The sequence below is a fragment of the Pleurodeles waltl genome, chromosome 3_1, assembly GCF_031143425.1.
Source record: "Pleurodeles waltl isolate 20211129_DDA chromosome 3_1, aPleWal1.hap1.20221129, whole genome shotgun sequence".
NCBI lineage: Eukaryota > Metazoa > Chordata > Amphibia > Caudata > Salamandridae > Pleurodeles > Pleurodeles waltl.
Window position 1 is genome coordinate 867,009,977 of NC_090440.1, and position 13,207 is coordinate 867,023,183.

The following is a 13,207-nucleotide window of genomic DNA, read 5'->3' on the forward strand; positions in this document are numbered from 1 at the left end:
CTAAAATGTACCATTGTTTCCACAATTGACACACATCTGGCACACAGATAAGTCCCTTGTAAAAGGTACCAGTGGTACCAAGGGCCCTGTGGCCAGGGAAGGTTTCTAAGGGCTGCAGCATGTGTTGTGCCACCCTAAGGACCCCTCACCTAACACATGCACACTGCCAATGCAGAGTGTGTGTGTTGGTGGGGATAAAAAGGCAAAGTCGACATGGCATCCCCCTCAGGGTGCCATGCACACAAAATACTGCCTGTGGCAAAGGTAAGTCACCCCTCTAGCAGGCCTTACAGCCCTAAGGCAGGGTGCACTATACCACAGGTGAGGGCATAGCTGCATGAGCAATATACCCCTAAAGTGTCTAAGTCCATTCTTAGACATTGTAAGTACAGTGTGGCCATATTAGGTATATGGTCTGGGAGTTTGTCAAAAACGAACTCCACAGCTCCATAATGGCTACACTGAATACTGGGAGCTTCTCAGAATAATAAACCCAAACTGATGCCAGTGTTGGATTTATCAAAAAATGCACACAGAGGGCATCTTAGAGATGTTCCTTGGATTTTACCCAATCCTTCAGTGCAGGGCTGACTGGTCTGTGCCAGCCTGTTGCTGAGAGACGAGTTTCTGACCCCCTGGGATGAGAGCCTTTGTGCTCTCTGAGGCCAGAAACAAAGCCTGCAGTGGGTGGAGATGCTTAACACCTGTCCCTGCAGAAACTGTAACACCTAGCAGTGAGCCTCAAAGGCTCAAGCTTCGTGTTACAATGCCCCAGGGCACTCCAGCTAGTGGAGATGCACGCCCCCTGGACATAGCCCCCACTTTTGGCGGCAAGTCCAGGGGAGATAATGAGAAAAACAAGGAGTCACCACCCACCATTCAGGACAGCCCCTAAGGTGTCCTAAGCTGAGGTGACCCCTGCCTTTAGAAATCCTCCATCTTGATTTTGGAGGATTCCCCCAATAGGAATAGGGAACTGCCCCCCTCGCCTCAGGGAGGAGGCACAAAGAGGGTGTAGCCACCCTCAAGGACAGTAGCCATTGGCTACTGCCCTCCCAGACCTAAACACACCCCTAAATTCAGTATTTAGGGGCTCCCCAGAACCTAGGAAACTAGATTCCTGCAACCTGAAGAAAGGACTGCTGACCTACAAGCCTGCAGAGAAGGAGGAAGATGACAACTGATTTGGCCCCAGCCCTACCGGCCTGTCTCCAACTTCGAAAACCTGCTCAGCGACGCATCCGACAGGGACCAGCGACCTCTGAAGCCTCAGAGGACTGCCCTGGACTAAAGGACCAAGAAACTTCAGTGAACTGCGGCCTTGTTCAAAACCAGCTACTTCTTTGCAACAAAGAAGTAACTTCCAAGGACTTTACGTTTCCTGCCGGAAGCTTGAGACTCTACACTCTGCACCCGACGTCCCTGGCTCGACCTGCAGAAAACCAACACCTCAGGGAGGACTCCCTGGCGACTGCGAGCCCATGAGTAACCAGAGACGACCACCCTCAGCCCCCACAGCGACGCCTGCAGAGAGAATCCAAAGGCTTCCCCTGGCCGCGACTGCCTGTAACAAGGGACCCGATGCCTAGAACCAACACTACACCGCACCCCCCAGGACCGGAAGGAACCGAACTTTGACGCAGGAGTGACCCCCAGATGACCCTCTGCCTAGCCCAGGTGGAGGTTGTCCCGAGAGGCCCCCCTGTGCCTGCCTGCACCGCTGGAGTGACCCCCGGGTCCCTCCATTAAACCTATCCAAAACCCAATGCCTGCTTTGCACACTGCACCCAGCCGCCCCTGTGCCGCTGAGGGTGTGTTTTGTGTGCCTACTTGTGTACCCCCCCAGTGCTCTACAAAACCCCCCTGGTCTGCCCCCCGAGGATGCTGGTAATTACCTGCTGGCAGACTGGAACCGGAGCACCCCTGTTCTCCATTGGCACCTGTGTGTTTTGGGCACCTCTTTGACCTCTGCACCTGACCGACCCTGAGCTGCTGGTGTGGTAACTTTGGGGTTGCCTTTGCCCCAAACTTGAGACTTGTAAGTGTTTTACTTACCTTCAAAACTAACCTTTACTTACCTCCCCCAGGAACTGTTGATTTTTGCACTGTGTCCACTTGTAAAAATGGCAATAAGCTATTTTCAAAGACTGTACATATTGTTTTCATTAAAAGTTCCTAAAGTATCTAAGTGAAGTACCTTACATTTAAAGTATTAACTGTAAATCTTGAACCTGTGGTTCTTAAAATAAACTAAGAAAATATATTTTTCTATATAAAAACCCATTGGCCTGGAGTAAGTCTTCCAGTGTGTTCCTCATTTATTGCCTGTGTACAACAAATGCTTAACGCTAACCTCTGATAAGCCTACTGCTCGACCACACTACCAAAAAATAGAGCATTAGAATTATCTACTTTTGCCACTATCTTACCTCTAAGGACACTATTTCTTACTTTGAAATAGTATATACAGAGCCAACTTCCTACATTAGGCCAACAGGTTGACCAAATATTAGAATAACCAGATACTGATCTTGTTAAGACCATGGGAGCTGTACCAACCACTGCAAAGCGTTTTTGCAGGCAGCAAACCTTGTATATTTTATAACCACCTTCCCAGATGCAAGATCTTACTAAAGACAAGAGCAACCCTATCAGCCTTACACTTGAGGATAAAAAGAGGAACGTATGGGGTAACAACAATAAAGGAAGAACCAGAGGAAGTTCCAGAAAGGAGTCCTCCACCACTACCAAACATTGAGTCGCAAAAACTCACACCCAACCCTATGACACCTATTGTGGGGAAAATCAAAGATTTGCTCTCACCACTTACCACCTCACACCTTGGTGAAGACCACATAGACCATTTCGGGGAAGAAGTACAATCCCTCCTTTAAAAAGTATTGCCTGTCCCTTAACAGCACCAGGGAGAGAGAGTTTGCTCTCTGTACTTTCTTATACTCAAAAAGGATGCGTCTCTCAGACCAATTCTCGATGTCTGATACATAGTGCTGGAAAGCTACCAAATAGTTACTTTCAGGACCTCATACCTCCGCTGCAGCAAGGAGGCTTCATGGTTGCAATGAAACTGACATGCATATTTAAATTTCTGCATCCACCCAATCCAGTGATGCTACCTACGGTTTGTGGCAAGTGGCTAGCATTACCAATTCTAAGCAGTAACGTTCAGCGTAACTGTTGCTCAAAAGGGGCTTAGCAGTGATTTGTTAAGACAATGGGGCTTTCATGTTTTGTTTGGACGGTTGACTGATCAAGAGCTCTAGCAGGTGACAGTGCCTTGCCCATAAGCAAGCAGTTATCTCTCTACTACACTCATTAGGCTTTACCATCAATCTCACCAAGTCATGTTTCGTCCAGCAAATTCAACCCTTTCTAGGGTCAGCTCTCAATCCAAGTAATGGGCAAAGCCAGTCCCAGTTAGCAAAGAGTTATAGCTTTCCAACACTTGTACTTTTTAGCCAGACCAATATCTACCAGTCAAAATAGTTACGTAACTTCTCAACATGATAGCCTCCTGTATTGAAATAGTGCCCCTTGTCAGGCTGCACGTGTCCGCTTCAACAGTGCCTTGCAGCATGATTGTCCCAAGCATAGGACCAGATGGTGGATCTAATGGTGGTAAGGGACAGTTTTTATCTCTTTGCATTGGTGGAATAGCAACAACTTGTTGCAGGGCCGACTGCTCAAAGCCCATTTACCACACGGTTCCATAGATGCATCGCTAGCAGGCTGGAGGGGTTGCATTTCAGTCTCAGGGCAGTACAAGTGTTGTGGAACCTACAACAGCACTACTTACCACATTACCTATCTCAAACTCCTAGCCATCCCATTAGGATGCAAAGCTCCGACCCCTTCCGCCCCCCAGCCCCCTTCAAACCCCCCCCCCTCCAGCGGACAACATGACAGCAATGTACTACCTACATATGCAAGGCAGCACCCACTCTCTCTACCTTTTGCTTCTTGTTTAATCTGGATTTGGGCGGACAGTGGTCTAGCATACTTACTTAGCAGGTCACACCAAGACGTCCACGAATGGGAACTCAATTACCAAGTAGTAGATTGCTTCTTCAAATACTGTCGAACTTCACAGATAGACATGTTCACCACCCCAGAGAATACAAAATGCCAAAGCTTTGCTTCTTGGTCGCACACCCACAGTCCATGGGGCAATGCATAAGGATATGTCAAATATTTGCTTAGGCTTTTCAGCCTCTGCTGCTCCTCCCCCTTGTGGTGCGAAAGATGTGACAAACGTCCCTGAGAGACATCCTTGTAGCTCTCACCTGAGCCAGACAGACTCGTGGAAATATCCATCAGTCCTCCAGAGAAACTCCCCAACAGAACGGACGATCTCACCAAAAATCAGGGAGAGATCCGACATCTAGACCCCAAGCAGCTCAACCTAGTGATCTGGCATGTGCCATCCTAGTGTTTCTCTAGTTCTCCTCCCACTGGAATGCATGGCCACCCTCAAGGAAGCACAGAGACCAACTGCTTGAGATTGCCACGTTTTTTTCAAGACAACAACATTCCTGACTTGCCCATCCTGTCCTTCTCACTTAGCCCCATGTAGGCTGTTGAGAGGAGAATCCCTGTTGTTACACCAGAATGGCTCATGGGCACCACCACCCATTGCATTCTCCATATTGTACAATCTTTGCACACTGGAATTTCTACAAAGACCACTCTGTTACCCACCCAGGAAGGAGCACTATCACCATCTACAGCAGATCCAGCAGGAACCACCTCTTCTTAAAGGAGTGTTTAAGACGTTTCAAAGTGCCCTTCAAAACCCGGGCTTCTACTCAAGTTTGTTTTGCATCATAAAATGTCTTCTAGTTTCACATGCATGCAATGCTGTTTCTAGAGAAGAAGAAAATAGGAAAGTCGAGATTGATCTTGGACCTCAGAACTGAACAGGTTTCTGAAAAGGGCTCATCTTTCTAACCTAAGGTAAATGAAAAGATATGAATGCTGGAATTCTAAAATTAATCACAGACACTGGTTGTAACTCTGGGCTGCATCCCAGGCTGTCCTTCTTTTTTTTCTTTACTATGACTAGCTGTCCTCCATTTGGTGAAAAACTGTGATGTAGAGGGCAACCCCAAGGGATCGTGAGTGACTTAGTCTAATTCGAGCATTACTTTCATCACTTTGTTGCAGTAGATTCCGTAAGTTCCTTGGGTATGAGCAAGCATTTGTACCTTCCTGAGCAGGCGTACGTAGGCTGACTAGTCTGAGTTTGCTTGTGTTACTTTATGAAGAAGCCTGGTCTCATAGTTTGTATTAGACTGCTCCTCCTGGAGCAGGAGCATGGCTGAATTGCATATGAATTGTCTGTCTTGGGTGCTGCAGTGGATCAAAAACTATGGTCTTCAATGTGGCCCAGTGAAATTGCCAGGGCTGAGATTTTTTCAAATAATTCTTCCACCAATGTTGGAAAGGATTGAGGCAGCCAAATTTGAGTGTTTTTCTGAGGAAGAAGTGATGTTGAGCTCTGTTGTGCACACAGCACAACTTGGCTTCTAGAGGATTTTTAAAAGTCTGCTGGGGCACTATGATTACATCTTGGCTGAAAAATTGTGCCTTGGCTTCTCCAGTGCAGAGCACTGTTTTCAAGGGATTGAACTCCACTAGGCCTCCTGATCCCTTGCCGTTGAAATAGTCTGTTTAAATGTATAAACATTGCAGTCCTTGAGGGCCTTTCATTTTGATGGACAACGTTCAGTATTTTGGATGAAACACACTTCGTGTTAGACCTTATAGAGGTATAAACTACTTACATTGCAACCAACACCTGATGCTAGAAAAACACACTGTGCTTCTTGCTATGAGAACACTTGCAATTGGGTGTCAAAAGTGTTGTATTGCCATTTTGCACTCTTCTGTTGGCCCCAGTCCACATTTTGGTGTCAGGAACTCATCAAAGCATGACGTTTGGTGTTTTTAAACAATGTTGTAAAGGCACTTTGAAAGATTCTGATATTGAGTACGGAGCAAAATTACCCCTTTCAAGATTCATAAGATTGTCGGAGACACACAATATCTGACCGACATGTTGAATAGAATTTACAATTGGAGGATACATAGCAGCTTGAAGGTGTATCAACTGGTAACCAATGTAGCACCCTCAAGGCAGGGGAGATGAAGGCTTGTGACTTTACATGTAGGAGTAGTCTGGCAGAAGAGTTCTGAATCTTTTGTAGTCTTCATGTTTGATAAAGATGATGGTTGGTAGAGGCTATTGGTGTGATTACATTTTGACAGTACAAGAGATACTAGCTTGGACCTTGTGTGGAAGTCCTAGGTGTAGGGAGATGAGTCTGAGTTTTCATAGTAATGAAGTTCGATCTTCATAATTTGTCCACTTGGGCACCCATTGTAAGCTTGGAGTCCATGGTAATTCCAAGGTTTCTTACATTCATTGATACTTTAGGAGGTTGGTACCAGGTCATCAGGCCAGATGCAGAGTGGGTCATAATTTTTCCAGTTGCCACTTATGAATATTTCAGTTTTGAAAGCGTTCATTTTGAGATGGCTCCATGTCATCCACTGATCAACAGCTCTGAGGCAACTGAAGAATTTTTTGTTTCCAATGTCTTTGTGGTTTTCCAGCTTAAAAAAGAAAAACAAAAAAAAAGTATTTGTGTGCCATTTGAGTAGGTAAAGCATGTGAGCTGAAATTAATTGATCATTTCTGGTAATGACTTAATGTAGATGTTGAAAGGCATGGTTGAAATGTTGGAATCTTGAGGGAGCCCTGCTTTGGTGAAGTATGGTTTGGATTAGAGAAGGGGGGGTATGGATTACATGTGTTCTGTTTTGAAGGTAGGATGTGATCCATTCAAGAGCAAACCTCTCTATGCCAGCTTTGGAGAGTCTTGGGATTAGAGTGTCATGATCAACTGTCGAAAAAAGCTGAAAGGTCTAAAAGAAATAGTGCAACAACCCCATTCTGATCTACTGTGTTTCAAGCTGATCCCAGATGGTGAAGAGGGCATATTCTGGAATGGCAGAGACTGAGTTAGCCTACCTTAGAGGGGATTGTTGGAAATGGGTTAATGGTTTTTCTTTGTTTTAAATAGCAGTCCAACATGTCTGTTTTCGGTGGTGTAATAATTTGCCGGATTGTCAGTAAAATTCTAGAGAAATATGCTGCGTTCCTTCTGTGCATTTGGAATTACGAAATTCAGTGATGATTTTGAAAAATTACTTATTTAAACAGTAGCATTTTGAATTCTGTTTGATACTACCTTTTTGGCTTTTTAATTGTTGACTTGTATATTCTGTTAAGTTTGTTAAGGTGGGTCTTGTCTCTGTTATTTGTTTTGAGCCAGATTTGTTGCAGCTTTGCATCTTGTTGCTTTCTTTGTTATGCATTCATCCAAAGTGCTTGTTTTCCTTTGTCCTGTTTTAGTGGTATTAGGATATCAAACTCATCCTGTAGCCACTCATACTTTTTGAACTGAGTTTGTTGTGTTAAGATCTTTGTTGGATGTCAGTTGTGTAGTTAAGTTTTCAAAAGTGTTCACCAGTCTTTATATAGTTTCATGTAAGATGGCCTTAGGTGTGGTGATTTGTGGTGTTTTATGCTGGAAGGCTTCCAGATGATGGCCTGCCTTTTAGGAGTATATAGAGGTTAGAGCTGGTGTTTTGTATGAACAGGCTGTGTGTGTTTGAAGGGATTAAGGTTATGTATAATGTGGGTTTGTGTTGTACTTATGATGTGTGGATTTGATAGTGGTATACGACAGTGATGTTTTGTGTGAGACTGAAGGTGCTACTGTGTGGCAGCGGGGAGTAGAAGAGTGTGTAGATATGGTTTGTACGGTTTTGTAGTAGTTGAACCACTGAAATGTGGTTAGTTTGTTGTAAATGAGTAGTGTATATTTGCTGAGATTGTTATTAATTTTGTGGATGTGGATGGCTTAAGGTTGTGGCTGGTAAATGCTAAAAAGGGCAGCATCTCCGGCCCTATGCCTGACCTGACTGCTTCCTCTCTGCCCTTAGCCACGATGCCCCGCCTGAGGTGATCTGATCATCAAGGCTAAATAGCCCTAGTGATCAGATGACCTGGGGCCAATGGAAACTCTGGCCAATGAGAACCCTAACCCTAGAGCCAGTGTCACCGCTAGCCTAAGTAACCAATCACAGTCCTAGCAACCAGTCAAAACCCTAGGTCCAATAAAAGTCCTAGGAACCAATTAGAACGGTGCCTCTATCAGCCAATCAAACCCCACATCCTAAGTCCATTAGAAACCCTAGCTCTATCAGCCACTCTGAACCCTAAGTTCAATAGAAACTCTAGCATTAGAAACCAATCACAACCCTTGGCCTATCAGGCAGTCAGAACCCTAACCCTGAGTCGAATAGAAGCCCTAGAAACCAATTGGAACACGGATGCCCAATAAGAAACCTATATAAGGAGCATGTGACCTTAAACCTAAGTGCTTGTGCAGGTACGAAGAGAGTCGTAAGGCCTGCTCACAAGCTGCCTGTGGGCTAATCTGTAAAGCACAAACTGGTGTGCAGGGGCAAGGAGGTGCTCCTGAAGTCAGAATCTCCTTGGATACAAAGTTGCTCAATACACACTTTATAGTTCCTATTCAACCCTCCAGGTAGGACCCAAATCTAAAACCACTGCAATACTGCTTTTCGTACACTTAAAGAGCACATCTTCTAGTCAAAAGCAAATGCTGAATACACTTTTCAAAAATGGAAACCACAAAACAGATTAAACAGTGTCTTAGAAAAATCTGGTGATGCTTATGGGGGTATTTTATGTTTTTAGTTTGGGGGTGTCTGGAGGGTGGTTTCCTTAAAAGGAGCCTTAGCACAATTTAGGGGAAAACCAGGAGAGACATTTAAACAGCAACAGGTAGAAGAAAACAGCAGTTTTAAAGTGCAAATTGCACAGAAACCAAGAAATAAATGTAACCTGTGTGTGTGTGTCCCCGTCCTAATGCCTGTCTTTTTAGTCCCTTTTGTGCCCATAGACTTAATGCACCAAAGGAAGATTGAGCCACAGCCTACACTTGTATTCTGAAACTGAAATGCACAAGGTGCTTGTAAGTGTACCTTTTGATCTCTGACCCCCAATCTCAACAATAAATCCCAACTCCCACCCAAGACGTATGTGCCAGGAATCAGAGTGCAGGCTCAGGGACCAACTTTTATTTCCCAATCAACTCCAGATATATGCAGGGCAAGAATCTCTATTTGTTAATTTTTTTGTTTGGGGGTTTTCCAAGGTCTGTGACACTGAGACCTGTGGCTTTTTTTTCTGGCCTGAAAGAGGAGAGAGATGAGACTTACAGTAAAAAAATAAAATAAAATTGCATTTGCTCTCCTTGCACAGCATGCAACTGTGCCCACCACCAGGCAGTCCGGGAAAGTAACAAGTGGAGCCTGGGTCTGTGTTGGTGATGGAGGGGAATGTAGTTGCATTGTGGCACCACATTGCCTTTAAGATGACAGGATTCTTTTTAAATTTTTTGGTTCCCATCTTCTGCTGCCAACAAATTTACGCATGCCTGTGCAGTAAGAATGAAGTATAGCAGTTTCAGCTTAAGCCACTTATTCCTTTAAGTCCTATGTATGTTCTTTATAGGTTGTATGCCTAGGATAGTTTTGTACTGTTACTGGCTCTGACTGGATTGCCACAATTCTTTATTTTTTTTTAACTGTATTTGATATTTGGTAACTGGCTTGTTGGGATGAAATAGCTATGGTAAGAAATGGATTTTATTATTGTAATACACTTATTCTGTGATTTGCGAACGTTGGTACATCAATATCTACCTCATCAAGTTTTTAAGAGGTGCATTTTCTTTCCACCCCACAGATGGCGAAATGTGACGGTTGTAAGCGACAAGGGAAACTCAGCGAGTCCCTCAAATGGCGCGGGGAGATCAAGCATTTCTGCAATCTGCTGTGTATATTGATATTCTGTAATCATCAGAGTTCATCTGATACAACACCTCCAAACAACGCAGGTAAAATTTGTGGGCCCCTGAAAAACCACAAGTGATAATTATGTGGCTTTTATTAGATTTCAACCACCATCATAATTTGTAAACTTGTATGGTACACTAGCAAAGGCAAGACTTCAGTCAGTTACTGCACATATATATTGGTTTAGAGGAACACTTGTATGCTGTTTCTTATAGATACCGCTAACTGCAGATTCCTCACTTTTCAGTACGCTCCCAGTTGTTAGACGTGGTCTGGAAACTTTCAAGCAAGTTTCCGTGTACGCCTGTAGGTAGCATCAGGCTGTTCCTCACCAGCATTGTCCACTCTGGAATTGTCTAGCTGCGCTTCATATAGGCAACACCTAAGCACACTGATGTCTGGTCCTTTCTGTCCACACCACCAGACTCTGATTCAGAGCTACCCCTTGTCTGTCACATGGCATAACTACAAACTTCTTGAAATTTGCCTGAAAATTCCAATGTGCAAGGAACAATGGGGCCTCCTAAAAGTATAAGGTACAAGCCTTGTAGCAGTGGTCGCAAGCAAATCTTTGATAGATCCCCACCAGATTTGTTCTTTGGGGTCGTACTCCTAGCCTGTAGTGTCTACACCTTGGTGATTACCAAGGGTACCTGGGGCTGTGAATTTAAATTGTATGCCACCAAAATTGAAAATTCTGTCATGACTGGTCGAAGTGAAGGTCCCATTCCCAAAGTCCTTCATCCAGCAAATCTTCGTCTAATTCATGGTCCTTGGGTAACTCCAAAAAGAACTCCTGAGGAGGGACAACATCTTAAATGTGATTCAAAGTCTTCCTCTCTCTCCTTAGGCAAAGATTCTAACGCTTGTCACATAGTAACACAAATTTCGGGGCCTTTGCAGACACCGCAGCAAATTTTAGCAATGCCATGACATTGTACTGTGCCTCTTTGACATGCTGGCATCTCCATCTGATGTGTCTTTGGGTTCAAGGAACCACAAGGATCCCCAACTGGACGCCACTGTCAACTCTACCCTTTGTGCCTGTTGGATTCTTTGGGTCAGTTTCCTGTCCTGCTCTGGTGAAGATGTTTGTCCTGACCCCACAACCCACACTTGATCTTGAGCATTGATTCCAGTGTCTACTCTGGATGACAAGGTGCAGCCTATACTGTTCTCTGACTCCACTTGATAAAGTTGATCAAGGCTATGCCTGCTTTTTTGGGCTGCAGCATTCCAGCAACCCATAAGACGCTGACACCTTGCTCTTCAAGAAGGGCTCAAGCTATTCATAATCTTTTCATCACTGACTCCTGCATGAGCATCTGTCCTCCCATCAGACTGCTGCTTCGGGAGAACCTTCTGTTGCAGCAGCAGGGGAGTGTCCCGCAGCGAGGCCTACACAGTCCTCATGCATGGAGATTGAAAGTCAGCAGTTGTTCTCATTTGATCTTCCTCCCCAAGTGGTTGATGTCATTCTGGCAACCACACATCCCTCCATAAAATCAGTATACTCCTGTTGTTGGGACAAGTTTCTGGCTTCTTTTGTTGTTTTTGTTTTAGTCCTCATCTCCTTCAATCGACTTCGAAACATGGTAGTGGCATGCATAATCATTGGACTAAAGTGTTAAGATAGCAAAGAGCTGTAACCTAAGCAGCCCGTTATCTGATGCCAGAATTGTTTTCTTTACTCTGGATCTTGCCTTATGTTGCTTACTAATACTTACTACCAATTTAGTCCATTTTTAAAGGAGCGATGGTATCAATCTTTTTTTTTTTTTAAACACGTTAACAGTTTGGCAGTCAGCATTAGGTAGAGAAATAGTTCAGCCTTTTTCTGGTCCTGATTTCCTTTGTCCTTCATGCTAGCACCAGATAAGTTTGAGTGGGGGTAACCTCAAAATGTAGATTAATGGTGGCTGAAATTATTTTACTTATTAAAAAAGGGCAGGGCAGCTCACAAACATGTATTTCTGATGGATACATCTGCCTGTGGATTCCTCACCTTTTGAATACTGCCAATGTGCCAGCTTTTGAACGAAATGTTTTATTTCTAGCTCTCCACGTCGACGAGGACGTCACAATGACTGGGCTCCGCACATGACTCTATTTGATGCCATCGGAGCCATAAGAATTCCTTGCCGGCCTGCTGACATCAGTTCCCTTATTTCGGCGCCTTCAATGCTAACGTTTTTTCTGCCTCTCCGTTGTGTAACTGTTTCGAGGGAGATATTTTTATTGCTACGGTCCAGATCCAGGCCTTGGGAGGAGTCTGACACATAGATCTTCAAGAATCCACAAACGTCGTTGTCACTCATCTCGAGATGACAGCCCTCTGTCTGTATCTCTGATTTCCAGATCTTGGCACCGCAATGCTTGGGAAGTGAGTCCCACTCTCTCGCCTCATCCAAAGTCACCTGAGACATCACTGGCGCCGTCTTTGGTGGCGATATCGGCGTCACGTTCGAGTCCTGTGGCTCAGTTTTCTCCTGCATCCACACAAGGTCAGGAGTTGGAAGATGAGGCGACAAGTCAAGTTCAACCTCCACAAAAGGAACAAGAGTATCCGGCCTTTCCGACTTTGGGAATGGATCCGACTGATTTCTTAAATGCTAGGTTCAGCATTTTTAATAAAGCAGTGATCCCCTCTGGTGCGCCTGCTGGCCCCCTGGGTTGTTTAGCATTTAATCTTGGAATACCGGCGCCGTATAGGCAGGCTCCATTCATGTCTTTTCTGCCTTCCACTCCACATGAGTCGGCGCCGTAGAAGACACCATCTCTGTCGGCGATGGCTGCACCTGTGGCGACGATATGATCGTCTGATAGACCTCTACCGACGTCAAGTCAGTCTACTCTGGCGCGGAATGAGGATCTGGCGCCGACTTTGCCTTTGCCACAGCAGGCTTCTTTGAGGTCGGTAAATTCTCTATCAGCGCCGTGCCTGGAATCCAGGCTGAGATCAAGGAGGGAAGCTTTGAGGCTGTTAAAGGAACAGCAGTATTTTGAGAAACAGCAGGAGCTGGAGGAAGGAGAGATGCATTGCCTTCCCATGACTTTCAGGGAATTGAGATAGCAAGTGGGCTTGATACATCCCCGGAGTAGGAATTATCCACTGGGGGTATACTTTCTCCAGAGGTTACTTCATACCATGGAGTAATTAAAAAAGGCAGCTGAACCTTTAGACTTGCCTCTGCCTACTACAGAGTTGAAATATAATATTTTGACTGAGCTTCTC

General features: G+C 44.9%; 1 protein-coding gene across 12 annotated transcripts in view; it reads left to right on the plus strand.

The window, feature by feature from the left end:
• ZMYM4 (zinc finger MYM-type containing 4) overlaps positions 1-13,207 on the plus strand; it is a 1,242,519-nt gene that overhangs the window by 763,130 nt on the left and 466,182 nt on the right. For all 12 annotated transcript variants that reach the window (XM_069223800.1, XM_069223806.1, XM_069223798.1 and 9 more), the window contains exon 14: positions 9,863-10,013. In XM_069223800.1, the coding sequence (XP_069079901.1) occupies positions 9,863-10,013 (151 nt within the window). The remainder of the gene's footprint in view (positions 1-9,862; positions 10,014-13,207) is intronic.